General features: G+C 38.4%; 2 protein-coding genes across 5 annotated transcripts in view; both read right to left on the minus strand.

Annotated features, from left to right (window-relative positions):
• The window catches only part of LOC133635185 (small conductance calcium-activated potassium channel protein 3-like), a 27792-nt gene extending 22029 nt beyond the window's left edge, over positions 1-5763 (minus strand). For 2 of the 4 annotated variants that reach the window (XM_062028069.1, XM_062028072.1), the window contains exons 1-2: positions 4022-5763; positions 1-312 (exon numbers count right to left, since the gene is read on the minus strand). The exon at positions 1-312 is cut by the window's left edge and continues 697 nt beyond it. In XM_062028069.1, coding sequence (XP_061884053.1) covers positions 1-312; positions 4022-4248 — 539 coding nt within the window. In that variant the 5' untranslated portion in view covers positions 4249-5763. Of the gene's footprint in view, positions 321-4021 lie in introns of all 4 variants that reach the window. The other 2 variants (XM_062028070.1, XM_062028071.1) reach the window with 2 other exon arrangements.
• A 152-nt stretch (positions 5764-5915) lies between these two features.
• Positions 5916-24254, minus strand: LOC133635187 (coiled-coil domain-containing protein 124-like). The gene is made up of 5 exons (XM_062028073.1): positions 24132-24254; positions 19919-20096; positions 17767-17959; positions 17578-17683; positions 5916-6655 (listed from the first exon to the last, which is right to left on the minus strand). Exons 2-5 carry the CDS (start codon positions 20075-20077, stop codon positions 6451-6453), a joined length of 663 nt encoding a protein of 220 aa, XP_061884057.1. The 5' UTR covers positions 20078-20096; positions 24132-24254; the 3' UTR covers positions 5916-6450.
• Between the last annotated feature and the right edge of the window lie 13 nt (positions 24255-24267).

Below are 24267 nucleotides of genomic sequence, written 5' to 3' on the forward strand. Positions count from 1 at the left end.
TGTGATATGGTCATGTTGTCAGTCTGCAGCTGGGACATCATCTCACCACAAACCTTTGGGGACGGAATGACGCCATTGGATGTTTCATGGGGTGCTGAAGGAGCACAGCACAGACTTGTCTCCTGCGTTGGCGACGTCGCTTCCATGAGGCTTCCCGAGTATCTTTCATGCACCCTCTCTGGACTTTTGGTCGGGGGCGACGGACCTCTTGAAGAGCAACGCTCACGGTCGCCATCACGGAACAACTGACCTGTGCTGTCCAGGCGGCGGGTGGCATTGGTGGGTTTAACCAAAATCAACCTCATGGCATCCCTGCACAGCTGAAACACAATAGCACATGTTTTTTTTTTTCCCATTCTAGTAGCGCCTTCAACCCATCACAGCATGCAAAAAAATCATATCAAATGTCCATGTTTCATTTGTTTTTGAGTTAAAATCAAAAAGGTCAAAACACAGGTCATCCAACAGGCACATTTTTCCTAAGAACTCTTCACACAAACTCCACAATGAGCCTTTTTTAATACGCTACAAATGGGATCTAAAATGACAGATTAAGAACAAAAATCTGAAATAAAAAAAAATTATATATATATATATATATATATATATATATATATATATATATATATATATATATATATATATATATATATATATACATACATATATATATATGAATAATACACAAAAATTATATTAATATATTTATTCATATTCCTAAAATTGAGTGAGTCGACTGAATAGTGTGCTCACTGGCAAAATTCACTCCAAAATACACCCTGATAAAACTCATACCAAATTTCGAGCAGTAAATGACGAGCATTGAAATAAAACATTTGAAAAAATGTTCCTGTATGACATTATGACAACAAAATTGCATTTGTGTCCAAATATTGGGGTCTTTTTAAAGTTGATTTAATTCATGCGGGCGTGTAATAATCTGAGATCAATCATGATTAACCTACATTTCAAAGTGTGATTAATCAGATTTAAAATAAATAATTGACAGGATATAAATTGATCTATAGTTATTATAAACTTTATTTATATCATATTTTGATCTATAGTTATAAACTTTATATTTATATTATAGTTTTTAATAACTGTAGGCAATATATATTAGTGCTCTTCAACGATTAATTTTTAAAATCAGATGTATCACATTTTAAAATTTAGATTAATCCAGTTCTTCACAAATATTAGCAATGCCAGTGGAGTGCGTGTAAAACCATGGAACACACTTTATCAGTGTCATGCAGTATCATGCTTCAAACACCGCTTTTTGGTCATGACCCCTTTGTGGACATTTTTTTTTCACCCTCCCTGCCCCTACAAATTGAAAACTATAGAGAATCTGATATTATTTGTGTATTTATTTATCTGTACAAACCACTCTTTTTTCAGTTGCTGGCACCAGCACCAACATACCACCGAGCTGAAGACTTGAGTAATGTTTTCTCACGCCCCCACAACACCTTATCGTTCGTAACCTGTGATACCACTGATTTTCTTTCCCATCCGATACTGAGTAAATCTAGACTGCGATACCGGTCCAATACTTTGTGAAACTATACCTAATATGTCTGCCAAAATTAAAAAAGTTGTGTGTTTGCAAACAATAATATATTTATCTAAAAAGACAACAGTAAAAATGTAAGAAAAAAGGGCATTAAATGGGAATGTAATGAGAAAAGCTGACATTTTTAAAGTAATCGAGAGGGACAAGCGGTAGAAAATGGATGGATGGATGGATGGATAATCATACTAATATACCGTAATTTCCGGACTATAAGCCGCTACTTTTTCCCCTCGTTCTGGTCCCTGCGGCTTATACAAGGGTGCGGCTTATTTACGGCCTGTTCTTCTCCGACACCGACGAAGACGATTTCGGTGGTTTTAGTACGCAGGAGGAAGACGATGACACAATGATTAAAGACTGACTTTTCATATACCGGTAGGCTGCTTATTTTGATGACGTACAGGCGAGCACTTTGTATTACTTTGCACCGTTGTATTATTTGTACTCTGCACAAATGCTGTTCGCCGTGTCAAAGATGTGAAAGTTTGATTGAATGATTGAAAGATTTATTGTTAATAAATGGGACGCTTTGCGTTCCCAAACAGTCATCTCTGTCCCGACAATCCCCTCCGTGGTAGCAGGAACCCCTATATACTACGCTAATTACACATCAAAACCCTGCGGCTTATAGTCGGGTGCGGCTTATATATGGAGCAATCTGTATTTTCCCCTAAATTTAGCTGGTGCGGCTTATAGTCAGGTGCGGCTTATAGTCCGGAAATTACGGTACTTAGTCACCTATGACACGTTTTGTCTTTAAATATATATCCGTTAATAGCATTTTTAGAAAAATAATAAAATATCAAAATGGCCCTCACATACTTTGACTTTAGGATGCGGTCCTTGGTGGAAAAAGTTTACAAACCCCTGATCTAAAATATTATAATTTTTCTCAATACAAAAATACAAATATTTAAACAAAGTTTAGGTAGTTAATACAAATTAATTTGAAATATTACAACGACCATAATAACCACTTAAATGTGTGACTGAACATTAATATTGTTGTATAGACAACATTTTTGACACACTAGTTTATGCAGTTACACAATCATATTATTAGTATTATTTTTATTCTATTCTTACATTGGAAAATAACAGTAAAAATGAAAGAAAAAAAGAGGACAAAAACTTGGTATGTAATGAGAAAGGGCTAAAACCTTCTAACAATAATATACCGTAATTTCCGGACTATAAGCCGCTACTTTTTCCCCTCGTTGTGGTCCCTGCGGCTTATACAAGGGTGCGGCTTATTTACGGCCTGTTCTTCTCCGACAACGACGAAGAGGATTTCGGTGGTTTTAGTAAGCAGGAGGAAGACGATGACACAATGATTAAAGACTGACTTTTCATATACCGGTAGGCTGGTTATTTTGATAACGTACAGGCGAGCACTTTGTATTACTTTGCACCGTTGTATTATTTGTACTCTGCACGAATGCTGTTCGCCATGTCAAAGATGTGAAAGTTTGATTGAATGATTGAAAGATTTATTGTTAATAAATGGGACGCTTTGCGTTCCCAAACAGTCATCTCTGTCCCGACAATCCCCTCCGTGGTAGCAGGAACCCCTATATACTACGGTAATTACACATCAAAACCCTGCGGCTTATAGTCGGGTGCGGCTTATATATGGAGCAATCTGTATTTTCCCCTAAATTTAGCTGGTGCGGCTTATAGTCAGGTGCGGCTTATAGTCCGGAAATTACGGTACTTAGTCACCTATAATACAGAGCTGACACAAAGTGCTGTCTTTAATCTGTTTTTCGCATTTAAATATATATATATAAGTTTGGACACCTCTGAACTAAAGCATCCGATATTTGGATTTAAGAAACGTTATTAGAGCATAAAGACCTGGTATCGATATTTCAGTATCGTTTCGCATATCCCTACTTATTGTATACTTGTTCCACTATTTGAGAAGCACTGTTTTGAATAAATAAAAGTAATACATAATTTATTTCCTGAAGCAAAACCGAAATTGGAAAAAAAAAGTGAAACCGTTAAAAGTAGGCTTTTGTAAAGTGCAAATAATAAATGTGTAGCAAACCTTTATTTAAGGCACTCATCTTACCGAGCAGGGTGTTAACACATTTTGACATAAGCAGATGTGACCCCTTTAATTTTGTTTGTACATTAAACACAGAAATCAAAGAAGGCTGACATAATAATTGTACAGGTACATCAGTTTACTTTATTAGAAAAAAATCAAAATATAGAATGATTTATTATAGAACATATTTTTAATTAACTTTGACAGACCTCAAAATAAAGAAAAATAGTCACCTTGCAAATAAATTCATATTAAAAAAGTATATCCTGGCTTTAAATAGTTGCAATAAAATCCAAATTTCACAACTGAGGATATATCTGTATTTATAGTTCAGTTTTTGAAATATCATAACCCATCAAAATGAAAAATCCACAGGTGATCCTTACCGTCTATTTGTTCTTTTCCTCCAGAGTTGTAGAAGAAGGTTCCCGCTTGGAGGTACTCCAGAAGCAGAGTGCCAAGAAGAGGCGAGGGAGTGGGTGCTTCCTCCTCCTGTCTGCAGACTTGATAAAAGGTACTTTGGATATCTCCTTTGAAAGTAGTGATTAGAATTCAGTCTGAAGAAAAGAAAAGGGAGTGGGGGGTTGGGGGGATTGGCAGCTGGCCTGGTCATGCAAATAGGTGGCAGTGGGAGGGAGCAGGCGACAGGTTAGGATGCAAACAACGGCGTGACACATCAGACAGTGGAAGAACAAGATCACAGATATCGGCCAGGACTGGATCCACTGATCCCCACAGAGGACCCGCTTGCTTTCAATGTAAAACGGGGCAAATAAAAGATCAGTTGCGCTTTGTCATTGATGCTCCGCGGTTCAAAAGGCCTCTTATCTGCTCCGACACAAGAGCACGGCTGCACCAAAGTGTCCAATGTTAAATCGGCTTTGAATAAATCAGGGCAGTGAGAACAAGGCCTCTTCAGATGTCTTGAAAATAACTAAAAAATGTTGGAGCATAAATAAATCCCTGAATAAAACTGTGACACCAGATGTTTTCATTTTGTTTCCTTTTGACAAAAGACAATAACAACTAAAAACATGAAAAGCAAATGAACTTTTATGAGTGCTGAATGCTTGCCAAATATAGTGCTAAGTTAGCAACACTGATCCCTCCTGCTATGTCTTCTTATTCTCTGGCAAACTAGGCGCATGTTGAGAAGCAGAGTTACGATACCATCTACTGCACAGAGTAAAGGCTGAAATACGCTCATGCATCACGTAACTTGCATCCCCCTGACGGCGCCTTGACGGCAGTGTTTTCCTGAGTGAGCAATAACTCTTGTTTGCTAGCTATTAGCTTCCTGTGTGTAGTAGTTGTAGTAAACAATGGCGACTGAAGCGACATCAAAATTGCTGTTAGATCTGGAACTCCATCCATCCATCCATTTTCTACCGCTTATCCCTTTCGGGGCTGTGCGACCCCTAAACGAGTCGAGGTCGAACATGAAAACCCTGAAATTATGTACGAAAAAAAACGACCGGTCACCGGTGATGCGAAGCTATAATTTTTTGGAGGTGCACGTAAAGGGCCAGCCAGATCAGCCACGCAAGCTCCATTCACAGACAGTTATAATGTGGTTATGAGCAAGGGGTTTAACAAATAGCGGCAAGTCTATTGGTGGCTGTCCAACATAAATAAATGAATGTATGGAAAACAAAAATATCTGAAATAAACAAGGAAGACCCCGAAAGGGACAAGCGGTAGAAAATGGATGGATAATATTATTGTTTTTTGGATAAAAACAATTTAACTTGAAATAAGCATAATAATCTGCTGACAGAACAATACATGGGCATTGCTAAAATGCTCGCAATAATATTGTATTCTGTAAAAAAAAACGTTATTTTATTGTTCTGTTGGGAGATTATTTGAAAAATGGTAAGTAAATTGGCCCAACATCGAAGGTGCCCACTGAAAAAACAGTAATACGTCAATGTAACTTTGTTAAGCTTACCTATGAAGGTTCTCATTAAGTTTATAACATAAATTCAACCATTTTCTTTGTCTAACAATGTCTTTAGCCAGCTTAGCAGTACTCACTGTCAACCACTTGGCATGAAGCAAAGCAACAAAGCCTGAAAGTCTGCTGCCTCAGCAGTCTTGAGTAAATGTTGCTGTGCTGTAGAAAAACAAAAAAAATAATAAAAATGTGAGCAGCAGCAACACTGTCGTGGAACAGATTAAATAAAACACATACAGGAAAAAAAAAACATTTCAATTAAATATATATATTAAAGGTTGGCTGCAAAGGGAACATGAAAAGAATACGATTTTTCAATCAAGTTAACTTGCACCATTACGCATTCCATTTAATGAGAGATTAAATCATTGGTAGCTAAGGCAGGGTGTCCACAGCACCTCAAATGTCCCCTCCCACTTGTCTCCTAATTTCTAAGGACAATAAGAATAAAACAAAAAATCACGGCAAACTAATCACTAATGGCCACACAGTCTGTTGGAGGAGATAAGCTAAATTCAGCCACTCTGACACATGGTCAAGAACTCAAGAATGACCGTGTGTCTGAAATATGCTTAGAACAAATTGACCTCAGCTTTAAACTGAATGAAGAACTTAGAATAGGGAAATCTCGTCGCATGCCGAAATTTAATAAGTTAGTATGGAAACATCTGAAATCCAACTGTGTCCAACAATGACATCATTTAGCGTGTCAGATGAAGACATGCCCCGTTAGAGAGCAGAGTCCTCTAGAAGAAACAATTATTATGTTGTTCCCTGTAGCAACACAATTTAGGATGAATGAGGACTCCAATGTGCGAGAGACAGTTTTCAATAGAATCTAGGTGTAAGGTGGTGCCTTCACTTGGAGTTGTAAACGGCAAACTTTTGATTCAGGGGGTTTTCGGGAGCCTTTGTCCACTCTTTCTTCAGCTGCTGTTTCAGCTGAGACAATCTCATGTTGGGGTTTTCCATCTTTAATCGAGGCATGTTGGCTTCCTCGTAGGCAGTGAAAGCGGCTTTCAACCTGCGCTCAGGGTGGCGGTCCAGGTCCTCAGGCACCACGCTGAAAGACAGGAGCATTGGAACATCAAACATGCTTTGTGGCCACGCCAGTCTGAAGGGTGTACTCGTACAGTCATCGAGTACACGCAGACATGCATTGTGGACTCCAAAAATTTGAGACAGAAAGGCGTCATTTCTATGAATACAAATCTGTTCATGTCTACAGTATATAAACAAACTCATCAAGTCCTGGTCTACAGCATTTTTCTTGTTACGAAAAAGTGTCAACTTTAAGTTGACGTCAACATACATAGTCGGTAGTTGGTGCCAACAGTCTCCAGCTAACTTAATACATACAGTATGTTTTGGCTCTGCCCATCCCTGTGCAGTTATTGGACATCATTTTTAATAATGTGTCTTTGGTAATTGGGGAATGTATTGAACCAAATCTTCTAAGTCAGTGGTCCCCAACCACCGGTCTCGGGGAACGGTAACGGTCCGTGACGCATTTGCTACCGGGTCGCACAGAAACATTAAGTACCGTATTTTCCGCACTATAAGGCGCACCTAAAAACCTCAAATTTTCTCAAAAGCTGACAGTGCGCCTTATAATCCGGTGCGCCTTATATATAGACCAATATTGAGCCACAACAGGTCTCGCAACTACAGGATGCATAACGTAACCCCAGCCTCTACTGTAGCGTCTATTCTATGCGCCTTATAATGCGGTGCGCCTTATATATGAACAAAGTTTTAAAATAGGCCATTCATTGAAGGTGCGCCTTATAATCCGCTCCGCTTTATAATCTGGTGCGCCTTTTAGTACGGAAAATACGGTAATTTTTAAACTACCGCATTTTCTACGACTTAACTTTCGCCTTTCCTACTAAACATACCAATAGCTTGTTTATAGATGATTATTACAATCCTGATAGGAAGTCACCATTTGTTATAGTACATGGTGGGACAATGCACATTAATTAGTGGTGCAACGGATCAACATTGATCCGTGATTTGTTCGGATCAATATCTTAGGTTCGGCACACACTTGATCCACGGTTTGATATATGAAAAAAAAAAAAAAAAGTTGTTCGCATGTTCAGTCCACACACAGCGTGGTCATGGCGAGCGGAGTAGCGGAGGATCCCCGCGCCATTTAATCGGTGTGTTTATAGGTGCAGACATGAGGCCATATTCGCTTGTGCAAAACGAGGTTTTTAAACACATGCTGAAAGTGCTTGAGCCATGTTACAACATCCCGTCACGCACCCACTTCAGCGATAAGATTGTGCCAGATCTTTATGAGCAGGAGAAGAAAAAAAGTTGTGGATGAACTATCCCGAGCATCATCTGTTGCGCTCACGACAGACGGGTGCACATCCAGGGAAACAATGTGACGATAAGGGCTCACTTAATCACAGCAGACTGGGAGATGAGAAGACACGCCCCCTCCACGAGAGTCACCTTGCGCACGTACTGACACAAGTAGTGGAGGAATGGAAGATAAAGAGGCCCAGTATTAATATCCCAGTCACAACTGATAATGCCAAAAATCAAATAAATGCAGTGAATGAGGCAGGACTGGGACCACAGATAGGGTGCTTTGCACATGTAGTGAATTTGGTATTACAGAAGGGAATCTCAGTCAATAGAATGGAGCGTCTCCTTGGTAGGATCAGGAAGGTGGTTTCCTACTTCCATCCAAGCACAACGGCTGCTCATGTGCTTAAGACAAAGTAAGAAATGCTAAAGCTGCCTACTCATAAGCTCATACATGAAGTCCAAACAAAGTGTATCTCCACTTATGATATGTTGGAGCAGCAGGCAGCTATATACTCTGCATTGACTCACAAGACCCTGAAGACAAATGTCAAAGACAGAGAGAGTGGCAGAGGAGGTCCTCTAGGTGCTTAAACCCCTCAAAACTGTTACATCTCTACGGAGCACTAAAACGTCACCATCTGTGTCAATGATCCTGCCACTGAAAACAAGGATTCTACAATCCATGGCTCCAAGTGTGGAAGACAGCAGCATCACTCCAGATGTCAGGCTTTATTTCACTACCTATGTTTCAAGGAAGATGATGTGCCTTCTTATGTTGCACTTTAAGTTGTTCTTTATTAATGATCATTGGTCCAGGTTTAAAGAAAGGAGAAATGCCTTTTTATGTTGCACTGTTTTTCATTAATTATGTTAAAAATAAGATATTATGCCTTGTGCACTTTAAGTTGATTTTATATATTTTAATTTAATAATTTAAAAGTGTTAATAAACAAAAAGACAAAACTTCTGTTTGTCTTGTCTTTTTTTTTTTTTGGCTGATCCGAAAAATGATCTGATCCGTGACTCTGATCCGAGAAACGATCCGAACTGTGAGTTTTTTGATCCGTTCACCCCTAACATTAATGTACATATAAAATGTTAACGTGCCAAATTTTAGCCTGTGGCTAATTTCCATCTGCAGTTCCTAGCAGGGTCATTGTATATAGCAAGGGTTCTTAACCTTTTTGACCTCGGTGCCCAACTTTTCCTCTCCAGAGAGGCCTGGGGACCACTCAAATATTAACACTGAATGAGTAATCTTATTCTTGATTTTATTACAAACATATTTCTAACATAATTACAGTTTACTACCTTGTCAATTGATATAAAAGCATGTGTCAATCACAAAGATTATTATTAATTTAACAAATGAACCTTGGGTTCAGGTCCGGCTGATTAGAAAATAAGTACTAATCAAACAATACATTTGTTTACAAATACAATATGTATTATGTTGTGCAAAAATAAATAAGTTAAATTAATAATAAATATTTTTCTTAACTAAACTGTCAATAAAATTAAATTGCCAATGAAAATACATCTTCACCACTTTAGTCATATTGTTTGCGCTTAAGATATTTCTCTACGACATTTGCGCCAGACTTCTTTTGTTTGTTTTATATTGTCATTACTGCCACAAGTGGTGGAAAAGTGTATTACAACTAAGTACCGCTGTGGCCTATACGGACCACAGCTGAAAAACAGATATATTACATTCTAGGGGGTGCTCGCAGCCCAACAATGGGCTATGGTTAAGAAACACTGGTATATAGTATATGCCATCAACGTGCCGGGGACCATCTCTTTTCGCAAAGAAACACGCCCAGGGCTCCCACGACTTAAGCGTTATGATGAGTTGATTTTTCATGCTCTTTTTTTGCTGTTTTTTTCTGCCACACGTGGAAAGCCAGTCCGTGAAAATACTGCATACATTAAACTAGTCCTTGGTGGAAAAAAGGTTGAGGATCCCTGCTAAGTGGACTATTCGATGTAGCCCCTCTGTCATCTTCTCTCAGCAAATCCCCCAAAAATCTGATGGCATTCACCACTTTGTTCGCTAGAATAATTATTGTGATTAATTGGAAGGCTGCAGCCCTTCCCTGCCACACCCACTGGATCAGAGATATTCTTTATTTCTTTAAATTGGAGAAAATTAGGCTGACATTAAATAGTTCTGTAAAATGTCAAGAAGTATGGGGTGCTTTCTTAAAATATGTAAAGGAGATCCCCAGTTTGGCCCCAATTGAGACGTGGTGGAATTGTGGATGATTGATGAGCCTTTTGTTTGCTTTTGTGTACTGCTGCACCATGTTGTGGGCATTAAGAAGGGTAGTTGTCTGTGGCTTTATATCAATATTTTCCTGTGCTTATTTGACTGATTTTTTTTTTTCGGGTGCGGGTAAAAAAGAACATTTGATTTGTACTGTATTATATTTCGGTTAAGAGTGTGTCAAAAAGTTCAATAAACAAATGTTTAAAAGAAAAACATACATAGTCGACCACTTGTGTTGCCAAAAATTTTTAGACCCAAGGTGGTTAAATCCCGTCCCATTTATGTCAACAGGCTACAAAAGAATAAACTCCTCAAATCTTAGTACACCATGTTTATTCCTAAATAATAAAAACTGCCCACTTTAAGTTGATGTTAACAAACATGGTCGCCCGCTTGTGGTGACAAAATTTGAGACCCAAATGGGGTTATTTCTAAGAAAGAATGTTCCGTTTATGTCGACAGTATATCGACAAGGTCATCTAGTCCCGTCCCACCTTGTTCTTCTTTCAAATGAAAAGTGAACGCTTTAAAGTCGACATACACAAGCATAGTCGACCGCTTGAGTCAACAAAAATTTGAGACACAGCATTTTGTTTCGGTCGACAAAATGTCTGCAGTATATCGACAAGCTCGTCAAGTACTGGTTCACCGCATTTTTCTTGTGACTAAGAAGTGCATTGTCAAAGAAGACATCAACATATGTAGTCAATCGCTTGTATTGACAAAAAATTGAGACCAGAGGGAGTTATTGCCATGAAAAAAGGTCCCCTTTATGTCGACAGTCTACAAAATACCAACAAACTCATCAAGTCCCTGTGCACCATGTTTTTTCTATTACTAAACAATGTCCACTTTTAAGTTAACGTCAACATACACAGTCGCCCCCGATTGTGTCGAGAATTTTTATAAGACCCAAGGGAGTTTAAAAAAATGTCCCCTTTATGGCGACAGGCTACAAAATATCAACAACCTCATCAAGTCGCAGTCCACCAAGTTTCTTCTTAACACTAAAAACTGCCCACTTTGAGTCGACATTGACACATGTTCCCCCGTTTGTGTTGACATAAAATTTGAGACCAAATTGGGGTTATTTCTATGAAAAAATGTTCTGTTTACGTCGACAGTATATAAACATAGTCATCAAGTCCCAGTACACCTTGTTCTTCATGAAAAGGCTACAGCAGTGTTTCCCACACATTCATTTATTTGTGGCGGCCCGCCACGAAAGAATTACATCCGCCACAAATTTAAAAAAAAAAATAAAAAAAAATTTAAAAAAAAAATTAAAAACATTTTTTTTTTTTTTGTCCTCTCCAGCTTCTCAGGCAAATCATATAGTTGATGTAGATGCCCATATCGGCTGTTCAGATTTACTTTACAAAAGAGAAGTGTAGGATACTTCTCTTGTTGCCTTATTTGTATTTGACTTTATTAAATGTATTTATATTAGAAACACAACATGTGTATATAACAAAGGGTGCAAAGTCTGCAGGCAGTAGGAAACACATGGTTAAGTGTAGGGAGTAAAACTGATGGCAGTCTAAAGTTCAAGATTTTTGGAGCTCTTTGTTCAGTGGATCAGAAGTTTGATGAAGCTCTGTGTCGATCTACCAACACTACGGTTTTCTGTTTATTTGTTACTGACTGTGGCAGGACACCTCTGCCTCTGTTTCACTTTATGTTGCTGGTAAATAATATGGTTGTAGTAGTAGGCTAAAGTTAAATTATTTAGTATGCACTAATTAAAGGGGCAAAGCTTTATGAGACATTTTAGCTTTTATATTTTATAAGATATATTTTTTATAATAACCACAATTAATAAATATATTTCAGTGAATAACTTATTGTTCAAATCTGTATATAAATATGTACATAAAGTGTTGTAATTATATTGTAAAATGGATGGATGGATGGACGTTTAAAACAAAACTGTTATTATTAATTAGTAATTATACATTTTTTGAGCCTTTTTAGAGAAAATCATATCATTGTAGTAAATTATGCAAATTACTCGATGTCATGGTGACCACGCCCATAGCCACGCCCCCACCGCCACAGGTATCTTGGCAGTTTATGGGAAACACTGTACAGTATATCAATAAACTTATCAAGTCCTGGTCCACCGCATTTTTCTTGTGACTAAGAAGTGCATGCTCTAAATCTACGTTGACATACGTAGTCAACAGCCTGTGTTGACAGAAAATTGAGACCTACACGTGTTATTTCCCTGAAAAAACGTCCCAATTATGTCGACAGTCTACAAAATATCAACAAACTCATCAAGTTTGCAGCGTGTTTTTCCTGGTACTAACCAATGTCCACCTTAAGTTGACATCAACATACATACCGTAATTTCCGGACTATAAGCCGCTACTTTTTCCCCTCGTTCTGGTCCCTGCGGCTTATACAACGGTGCGGCTTATTTACGGCCTGTTCTTCTCCGACACCGACGAAGAGGATTTCGGTGGTTTTAGTACGCAGGAGGAAGACGATGACACAATGATTAAAGACTGACTTTTCATATACCGGTAGGCTGGTTATTTTGATAACATACAGGCGAGCACTTTGTATTACTTTGCACCGTTGTATTATTTGTACTCTGCACGAATGCTGTTCGCCATGTCAAAGATGTGAAAGTTTGATTGAATGATTGAAAGATTTATTGTTAATAAATGGGACGCTTTGCGTTCCCAAACAGTCATCTCTGTCCCGACAATCCCCTCCGTGGTAGCAGGAACCCCTATATACTACGCTAATTACACATCAAAACCCTGTGGCTTATAGTGGGGTGCGGCTTATATATGGAGCAATCTGTATTTTCCCCTAAATTTAGCTGGTGCGGCTTATAGTCAGGTGCGGCTTATAGTCCGGAAATTACGGTAGTCGCCTGCTTTCGCTGAAAACATGTTATGTTGACAGTCTACAAAATACCAACACACATCAAGTCCCTGTCCACAATGCTCCTTCTTAAATATTAAAAACTGCCCACTTTAAGACGATCTACATCAGGGTTTCACCTAGACTGCCAGGATACCTGTGGCAGTGGGGGCATGTTTATGGGAGTGGTCACCATCAACTAATTTGCAATTATATTTTTTGTTTAAAAAGGCTCAATAATATTTTTTGTTTAAAAAGGCTAAAAAATGTATACATACATTTAAAAACAAATCTGTTATTACTAATTAGTATAGCATATATGTTATCAATTTGCCGTATTTAAATTTTTTGCTGCTTATTGTACAGTGTACTTTGTTGGGATTTGTTCAAGCGTCTAGACTGAGACTTAGAGTTTTTCATTAAAAACAACTAGCAACAAATCTAGCATCTTCTTCTGGTGTTATTATAGAATGTAGTCCTGTTTAGAGATCAATGTGCCTGATGAAAGAAGCAAGCTGCAGTGAGCTTGGCGTCACACTTGCTTCGCGTTGTTGCTCAAGTTGGACTTTCTCTCCGCAAAAGCCGCCGCTGTCCTCTTAATATTTGCACATTTTGTAGATGGCTGTCCGTGGGTATATCTGTGATGTATTAAAATTACGTCAACATTGCAGACAACGCTCCAGATAATGGTGTGCGTTTTGTTTACATTCGGGTTCGGCAGCATGTTTTTCAGTACTCAAAGTATTTTTTCGGTACATCACTTGTCAATAGTGCGCAAATAATAGGCTATATATATATATATATATAAATTCATACTGTAACGACCAGCTGGTGTGCTGGTCGGGTAATGGTTAATATTTGTGTGTTTTGGATTTGAGGTCAGTTTTTCCCATGTTTGCGAACACACGTTTGTGCGGGAAAGGTGATTGGCGGAGAATGAGGATGTGCTGTTGTGTTTACGGGGAAGCGCGGATGCACAAAGACGAAAGTGTTTGCACGGAGGTCAAACCTGTTGGAACGGTACCATTTGTTATTATAAGACTAATAATAAAAGTTAAATATAGCGTTGAACTTTGTGTCATTTCTTCTGGGGACTACAAAACATTATATTACTTTAATTTGTTTAAAAAAAACAACAACCTTATTTTCAAGGTGTGGTGGTCATGAAAAAGCTGTGGTGAAGCACCACATTCAATTACATTAAGGGGTAACCCTTGGTCGCCCGCTTGTGTTGACATTAAATTTGAGACCCATATGGGGTTATTTCTATGAAAGAATCCCGGTCTACAGTGTTCTTCTTTCAAATGAAAAGTGCATGCTTTAAGTCAATGTACACATACATAGTCAATCGCTTGAGTCAACAATATGAGATACAGCATTCCGTTGAGGTTTACAAAATGTCTACAGCAGGAGTGCCCATTAGGTCGACAGCAAGCTACCGGTCGATCATGGAGGGTGTGTCATTTGCTCGCCAGCCAGGCATTAAAAAAATAGACGTAAAAATTAGCGATCATCAATCTTCACTATGACGTCACTTTCGCCACTTGATTGACGCTCACGGCACCCGAGGATCTTGTGAGATGAAGCTGGCTGCTGTGAGTTCAGTATTAAGAAAAAACTACAGGCAGGAAGGCGAGAAACACTTTTTATTTTAACAGACTCTGCCCCGGTATCTGCTGTCAAAAGTCTAAAGACAGACCGCACAGCTCCTGTTGCCAAAATAAAAGTGCAGCGCCATCCTGCCTGTGCTAACAAAATAAGACTCTCAGAAACCAAAGCTAGCAAGCTACGGAGTTTGCCGTCAATCCATTTCTTGTAAAGTGTGTACAAACGAGTATGGAAGCTGGACAAATAAGATGCCAAAAACCAACCAAGTCTACAAAACGTCTAAAGCAGTGGTTCTTAAACCAAGTACCGTATTTTTCGGGGTATAAGTCGCTCCGGAGTATAAGTCGCTCCGGAGTATAAGTCGCACCGGCCGAAAATGCATAATAAAGAAGGAAAAAAACATATATAAGTCCCACTGGAGTATAAGTCGCATTTTTTGGTGAAATTTATTTGATAAAACCCAACACCAAGAATAGACATTTGAAAGGCAATTTAAAATAAATAAAGAATAGTGAACAACAGGCTGAATAAGTGTACGTTATATGACGCATAAATAACCAACTGAGAACGTGCCTGATATGTTAACGTAACATATTATGGTAAGAGTCATTCAAATAACTATAACATATAGAACATACTATACGTTTACCAAACAATCTGTCACTCCTAATCGCTAAATCCGATTAAATCTTATACGTCTAGTCTCTTACGTGAATGAGCTAAATAATATTATTTGATATTTTACGGTTATGTGTTAATAATTTCACACATAAGTCGCTCCTGAGTATAAGTCGCACCCCCGGCCAAACTATGAAAAAAACTGCGACTTATGGTCCGAAAAATACAGTACCACCTTAGAAAAAATGGGCTTATCAAGTACCAACATAACGACCAACATTAAAATACAGTAACTTAGTAGGGCTAAGTATTCATTAAAAACATGGCAGATGTTTTATTTAACAAGTATATTTAGCATTTTTGGCCACTGTAACATTACACACGGAACAGTAACACTGTGTTTGAATACAGAAAAAATAAAACACTGTACTTAAATAATGAATCAAATAAAATTAATTGCACATAAAAGGTAAATAAACATTGTACTTAAATAATACTAAAATAGAGTTGGTTTGAGTGATAGAAATGATGGCGTAAGATGGTTCTGTTTGTGTCTTAATTGTTTATTTTGGCGTCGACTATGGCCTAAAGTAGTCGGATTGTAACGACTTCCGTTCTGTCTAATAAACCTTTGATAACGGCTCGATTCACATCATTACAATATTTGATTAAGTGATTCTTTGGCATAGCATAGCATAGTTTGAGAATCACTGGTATTTCAAGGATCACTTTAAGTCGTGGTCTACTGTGTTCGTCTTGTTACTAAAAAATGCATGGATAGCGGGTAACTACAGAGAGAAAATAGGACAGAGGGGTTTGGCAACACTTCATTTTGTACAGCAGTGATCTCGGCACAATTCGAAAGAATGTTAGCTCGGTTCCCTTGTGGTATAAAAGCAATCCACTCTCGATACACTCCAACTGACAAATTAACTTATTAGGTAAGACCCTAAACTGGTGATTGTGTAGATCTTCATTCATGCTCAAGCAGCACATCTTTTCAGCATGCTTGTCTAGTTCCTGTTGTACTCTTGCTTGCTAGACTGTCTTTTCCATTATTCACATTATCAACAAGCAACTATTTTTGGGTTGTGTTTCAGTGCTATTTCATTCACTACACCCACCTTCTTCCTGTTTACACTCTTGCCGCCACCGCTGACCAATTGAAGAAGAGAGGAATGTGAAAAGGCTTGCTGTGACGCATGTTGGTACACAATCGTACAAATGACTCAGTTGAACTGAGAGTGAACTCAATCTGTTTGAACTGACAAATAAAGCCATTAAGTTTGGACCTGAAAAATATGTTGTAGGGCTGCGAATCTTTGGGTGTCCCACGATTCGATTCAATATCGATTCTTGAGGTCACGATTCGATTATAAATCGATTTTTTTCGATTCAACGCGATTCTCGATTCAAAAACGATATTTTTACGATTTAAAACAATTCTCTATTCATTCAATACATAGGATTTCAGCAGGATCTACCCCAGTCTGCTGACATGCAAGCAGAGTAGTAGATTTTTGTAAAAAGCTTTTATAATTGTAAAGGACAATGTTTTATCAACTGATTGCAATAATGTAAATTTGTTTTAACTATTAAATGAACCAAAAATATGACTTATTTTATCTTTATGAAAATATTGGACACAGTGTGTTGTCAAGCTTATGAGATGTGATGCAAGTGTAAGCCACTGTGACCCTATTGTTCTTTTTTTTTTTATAAATGTCTAATGATAATGTCAATGAGGGATTTTTAATCACTGCTATGTTGAAAGTGTTACTAATATTGATACTGTTGTGATAATATTAATTTTTGTTTCACTACTTTTGGATTGTTCTGTGTCGTGTTTGTGTCTCCTCTCAATTGCTCTGTTTATTGCAGTTCTGAGTGTTGCTGGGTCGGGTTTGGTTTTGGAATTGGACTGCATTGTTATGGTATTGCTTTGTATTATTTTGTTGGATTGATTAATAAAAATAAAAATAAAAATAAATAAAATCAATTAAAAAAATATTTTAAAAAATTGATTTTTGAAAAATGAGAATCGATACTGAATCGTACAACGTGAGAATCACGATTTGAATTCGAATCGATTTTTTCCCACACCCCTAATATGTTGTCATACAAACGTGTTATTTTTACTATGTGACAGAGGTAGTAAACTTGAACATTTTAAAGCTATTATCTAGACGATTATTGAAGTTATTAATAAAATTACAATTTTGCAGTAATCTTTCATGCTGTTTACATCCACTGATCAATAAAACATTGGAGGGAATGATTGGTACCTGAGCACTGCAATGGCATCCTCTATCGTTCTTGCTTCTGCCGTTCCTTCCTCTAAGACAATTCTGTTCACATTTTCTTCCAGCGGAGTCTCTAGATGGCTCTTCTCTGGAAGTCATCATTTGAAATTGTTTGGTTATTAAAGTGTGTATCATCTCTGACTTTAATAACGTCGTCGTCTTGGTGCTTACCTTGTGGTTTAAGCTCCCGAGGCTGCGGCACATTATGAATGGACTCCTCAATCTGGGCTCGAGTCACTTTTCCACCTGTACTTGCGCCCTCCTTCTGGGCTTTGCCTTTAATTCTGGCATTCTCCTCATCCAGAAGTCGCTGAGTTTCCTTCTTTCTTTCTAACATCTCCATCCTCCTCTTCTCCTTGTCGTCCTTGAAAAGGTAGAAGACTTCTAACTCACTGGTCCTGCTTCTTGAAAAGTGGTTTATTTTACCATTTACACAATACAGACACTATGTAAAGTATTGGGCAATGTGGTTCGAGGGAAGGAACAGCTGACAAGAACAGAAACTCAAACAGAAACATACAAAACTACTAAAAAAGCAGCATTGCACGGATCATGAGTGAACCGATTTACGAGACCCTGAATTTGCAAACTTTTCAAATGACAAACTTATAGATCGAGCTAAATTTGCCTCCATGTGCGAATCAGGTCTCTGGGTATAAATGCTTCATTCAGTCATTCATTTCTATAACACCTGCAAGCAAAAAGCGGGGCGCAGTAATGTTGAGGAGGCGCAGCCTTACACGTCACTTGCTGCACAGGAAGCACACGCTAGTCCAGACCTGGGCAAATGGCACATTATTTTCTCTCAATGTGGCCCCAGAGTCAAAACAATTGCCCAGGTCTGCGCTAGTCACTGTCAGTCCTAGTCAGTGCTGCAACGTGTGTTTATTTCCCCCATTTACCTACTTTTGTCTATTTTGCTAGCTCAACATGGGTCCAAAAAGCCAACAAACCAGCTTGGAAAGAAGGACAGATTCGCTGTGGACTAAAAAAAACTATTTTCGGTGTACAAATCCTGTTCAAGAAATTTATGTTCCAATGTATTTCCACACATCATTTATAATTCACTACTCTGCATTAAACACAATCAAGTAAAAAGGCGGATTGGGTCAGACACTTAAAGCCGTGTTACTGGGGCTCTTTTCAGCTTTAAGTGCTCTGCAAGTCTCTCCATTTTATTTATTTCTCATGAAATGTTGAGATGTTTATACAAAACCCAAAACCAGTGAAGTTGGCACGTTGTGTAAATCCTAAATAAAAACAGAATACAATGATTCGCAAATCCTTTTTTAACTTATATTCAATTGAATAGACTGCAAAGACAAGACACTTAACCTTCGAACTGTGTTAAATTAAACTGTTAAATTTTGCAAATATTAGCTCATTTGGAATTTAATGCCTGCAACATGTTTCAAAAAAGCTGGCACATGTGGCAAAAAAGACTGAGGAATGCTCATCAAACACTTATTTGGAACATCCCACAGGTGAACAGGCTAATTGGGAACAGGTGGGTGCCATGATTGGGTATAAAAGCAGCTTCCATGAAATGCTCAGTCATTCACAAACAAGGATGGGGCGAGGGTCACCACTTTGTGAACATATGCGTTTAAGAACAACATTTCTCAACAAGCTATTGCAAGAAATTTAGGGATTTCACCATCTACGGTCCGTAACATCATTAAAAAGTTCAGAGAATCTGGTGGTACTGCATCAAAAACCGACATCAGTGTGTAAAGGATATCACCACATGGTAAATGGTAAATGGGTTGTACTTGTATAGCGCTTGTCTACCTTTTTAAGGAACTCAAAGCGCTTTGACACTATTTTCCACATTCACCCATTCACACACACATTCACACACTGATGGCGGGAGCTGCCATGCAAGGCGCTAACCAGGACCCATCAGGAGCAAGGGTGAAGTGTCTTGCTCAAGGACACAACGGACGTGACTAGGATGGTAGAATGTGGGGATTGAACCAGTTTACTGGGTGTTGTTAAAAAGAAAGGCGATTTAAGACCGTGGTAAAAATGCCCCTGTGCCAACTTTTTTGCAATGTGTTGCTACCATTAAATTCCAAGTTAATGATCATTTGCAAAAAAAAATTTTGTTTCTCAGTTCGAACATTAAATATGTTGTCTTTGCAGTCTATTCAATTGAATATAAGTTGAAAAGGATTTGCAAATCATTGTATTCTGTTTTTATTTACCATTTACACAACACGCCAACTTCACTGGTTTTGGGTTTTGTAGTTCATTATTAAGTACAGCTGATCCATGGAATTGCATTGAAGCTAAGATAGAACAATTGATAGACGGTGCCTACCTTTCTCTGCTCTTTTTTGAGTACATGTTTGTCAGTTTCCTGCCACAGGGCATCATCTTCCTCCTGCTTCTTGCGGGCGTCAGCAACTGCCTTGGCCTCCGCCTTGCGGGCTCTGGCTGTGACCGCCTTGGAGTTCTCACCCTGGAACTTCTTTGGCATCCCAGCAGCCACTGTTCCGCTGACAAGACAGGGGAAATAACTTCATCATTAGACAAAATGGGACATCTTCCCCCAGATTGATGCAAGCACAAAAACATGTTTTTCAAACTAATTTTTCTTTGTCTGTTCTTGCATCTTGAGTAGGGATGTCCGATAATGGCTTTTTGCCGATATCCGATATTCCGATATTGTCCAACTCTTTAATTACAGATACCGATATCAACCGATACCGATATAAACCAATACCGATATATACAGTCGGGGAATTAACACATTATTATGCCTAATTTGGACAACCAGGTATGGTGAAGATAAGGTCCTTTTAAAAAAAAATTAAAAAAAATAAATAAGATGAATAAATTAAAAACATTTTCTTGAATAAAAAAAGAAAGTAAAACAATATAAAAACAGTTACATAGAAACTAGTAATTAATGAAAATGAGTAAACTTAACTGTTAAAGGTTAGTACTATTAGTGGACCAGCAGCACGCACAATCATCTGTGCTTACAGACTGTATCCCTTGTAGACTGTATTTATATATATTGATATATAATGTAAGAACCAGAATATTAATAACGGAAAGAAACAACCCTTTTGTGTGAATGAGTGTGAATGAGTGTAAATGGGGGAATGAGGTTTTTTGGGTTGGTGCACTAATTAAAGGCCTACTGAAACCCACTACTACCGACCACGCAGTCTGATAGTTTATATATCAATGATGAAATCTTAACATTATAACACATGCCAATACGGCCGGGTTAACTTATAAAGTGACATTTTAAATTTGCCGCTAAACTTCCGGTTCGAAACGCCTCTGAGGATGACGTATGCGCGTGACGTAGCCCGACGAACACGGGTATGCCTTCCACATTGAAGCCGATACGAAAACGCTCTGTTTTCATTTCATAATTCCACAGTATTCTGGACATCTGTGTTCGTGAATCTGTTTCAATCATGTTCATTGCATTATGGAGAAGGAAGCCAAGCAAGCAAAGAAGAAAGTTGTCGGTGCGAAATGGACGTATTTTTCGAACGTAGTCAGCCACAACAGTACACAGCCGGCGCTTCTTTGTTTACATTCCCGAAAGATGCAGTCAAGATGGAAGAACTCGGATAACAGAGACTCTAACCAGGAGGACTTTTGATTTGGATACACAGACGCCTGTAGAGAACTGGGACAACACAGACTCTTACCAGGATTACTTTGATTTGGATGACAAAGACGCAGACGTGCTACTGTGAGTATGCAGCTTTGGCTTTTTTTTGCGTATGTACGTAACTTTTTTAAAATATATAAGCTTTATGAACCTTGGGTTAGGTGAACGGTCTTTTGGGCTGAGTGATTGTGTGTGTTGATCATGTGTTTGAATTGTATTGGCGTGTTCTATGGAGCTAGGAGCTAGCAGAGGAGCTAGGAGCTAGCATAACACGTACCGTACCGTAAGTGCGCGTCACGTACGTAACTTTTTAAAAATATATAAGCTTTATGAACCTTGGGTTAGGTGAACGGTCTTTTGGGCTGAGTGATTGTGTGTGTTGATCGGGTGTTTGAATTGTATTGGCGTGTTCTATGGAGCTAGGAGCTAGCAGAGGAGCTAGGAGCTAGCATAACAAACACGCAGGTGTTATTATGCAGGATTAATTTGTGGCATATTAAATATAAGCCTGGTTGTGTTGTGGCTAATAGAGTATATATATGTCTTGTGTTTATTTACTGTTGTAGTCATTCCCAGCTGAATATCAGGTACCGTGAGTATGCAGCCTTGGCTGCTAAACATTCGATAACTTGACCGTATGTGCGCGTCACGTACGTAACTTTTTAAAAATATATAAGCTTTATGAACCTTGGGTTAGGTAAACGGTCTTTTGGGCTGAGTGATTGTGTGTGTTGATCAGGTGTTTGAATTGTATTGGCGTGTTCTATGGAGCTAGGAGCTAGCAGAGGAGCTAGGAGCTAGCATAACAAACACGCAGGTGTTTTTATGCAGGATTAATTTGTGGCATATTAAATATAAGCCTGGTTGTGTTGTGGCTAATAGAGTATATATATGTCTTGTGTTTATTTACTGTTGTAGTCATTCCCAGCTGAATATCAGGTCACCCCCGGCTCTCACAGCATCTTCCCTATCTGAATAGCTTCAACTCCCCACTAGTCCTTCACTTGCACTTTACTCATCCACAAATCTTTCATCCTCGCTCAAATTAATGGGGAAATTGTCGCTTTCTCGGTCCGAATCTCTCTCACTTCATGCGGCCATCATTGTAAACAATAGGGAACTTTGCGTATATGTTCAACTGACTACGTCACGCTACTTCCGGTAGGTGCAAGCCTTTTTTTTATCAGATACCAAAAGTTGCAATCTTTATCGTCGTTGTTCTATACTAAATCCTTTCAGCAAAAATATGGCAATATCGCGAAATGATCAAGTATGACACATAGAATAGATCTGCTATCCCCGTTTAAATAAAAAAAATTCATTTCAGTAGGCCTTTAAGTGTATCTTGGGTTTTTTATGTTGATTTAATAAAAAAATAAATAAAAAAAAATAAATAAATAAAAACCTGATACCGATAATAAAAAAAAACGATACAGATAATTTCCGATATTACATTTTAAAGCATTTATCGGCCGATATTATCGGACATCTCTAATCTTGAGCAATTGCATTGTAAACTAATACCGTTCAGCTCCTTGTCAGAAAACAGCAAGTTGTGCAAAACATACTGAATAGTTAAGTTTAGAGATGTCCGATAATATCGGCAGATAAATGCTTTAAAATGTAATATCGGGAATTATCGGTATCGGTTTCAAAAAGTAAAATCTATGACTTTTTAAAACGCCGCTGTACGGAGTGATACACGGACGTAGCGAGAAGTACAGAGCAGTTGCGTCTCCCAGTCATACTTGCCAACCCTCCCAATTTTCCAGGGAGGCTCCCGAATTTCAGTGCCCCTCCCGAAAATCTCCCGGGGCAACCATTCTCCCGAATTTCTACCGATTTCCACCCAGACAACAAGAATTGGGGGCGTGCCTTAAAGGAACTGCCTTTTGAGTGCCGGCCCAGTCACATAATATCTACGGCTTTTCACACACACAAGTGAATGCAAGTCATACTTGGTCAACAGCCATACAGATCACACTGAGTATGGCCGTATAAACAACTTTAACACTGTTACAAATATGCGCCACACTGTGAACCCACACCGAACAAGAATGACAAACACATTTCGGGAGAACATCCGCACCGTAACACAACATAAACACAACAGAACAAATACCCAGAACCCCTTGCAGTACTAACTCTTCCGGGATGCTACAATATACACCCCCCGCTGCACTTTGTGACTTCAATAATAAATATGGCAGTGCCATGTTGGCATTTTTTTCCATAGCTTGAGTTGATTTATTTTGGAAAACCTTTTTACATTGTTTAATGCATCCAGCAGGGCATCACAACAAAATTAGGCATAATAATGTGTTAATTCCACGACTGTATATATCAGTATCGGTTGATATTGGAATCGGTAATTAAGAGTTGGACAGTATCGGAATATCGGCAAAAAAGCCATTTTCGGACATCTCTAGTTACGTTTTTTTTTTTTATATAATTCACTTGTAAAGGGTTATAGGGCATTTAGGCTCAATCTGAAATTTAAACGAAATAGTCCTTATTTATTGAGAGTAGTGTATACATACCTACACAACAACACCGATTATTTCCAACATTTGAAAGTGGTTAAATGGTCAAATGTACAAATAGGGTGAGCAAAAAAAACATACAACTATATTAGAGCATAGTTTCACAATATAGCCATCATACGTACAAACTAACAACCAGATAAGCTTACGATTAAAATTAAAAATATAAATAAATACATGATTTCCTTTCATTTCGAAAGCATACATGGACTAGCTCCGGCTAGCGAGTGCTAGCCAAATAAACATGACTCGTCGCTCATTAACTAAACTGTCCATCCAATTAGCTGTAGGTCCCTCTCTATTTTGAAAATACTGGAATAAATATAATTTAGGAGGCAGTATTGTATAAATACCAGTTTTAGAAGAAATTCAGGTCGCAAATAGACGGCAGCGCCCTGACACCGCCTCCTTTCAAGTAGTGGCGCCCTCTGATGACGTCAAGGACTACCCTGCTCTACTTAACCTGTCATTCCATTAACTATTTGAATC

The sequence above is a fragment of the Entelurus aequoreus genome, linkage group LG19 (genome assembly GCF_033978785.1).
Source record: "Entelurus aequoreus isolate RoL-2023_Sb linkage group LG19, RoL_Eaeq_v1.1, whole genome shotgun sequence".
Classification (NCBI taxonomy): domain Eukaryota; kingdom Metazoa; phylum Chordata; class Actinopteri; order Syngnathiformes; family Syngnathidae; genus Entelurus; species Entelurus aequoreus.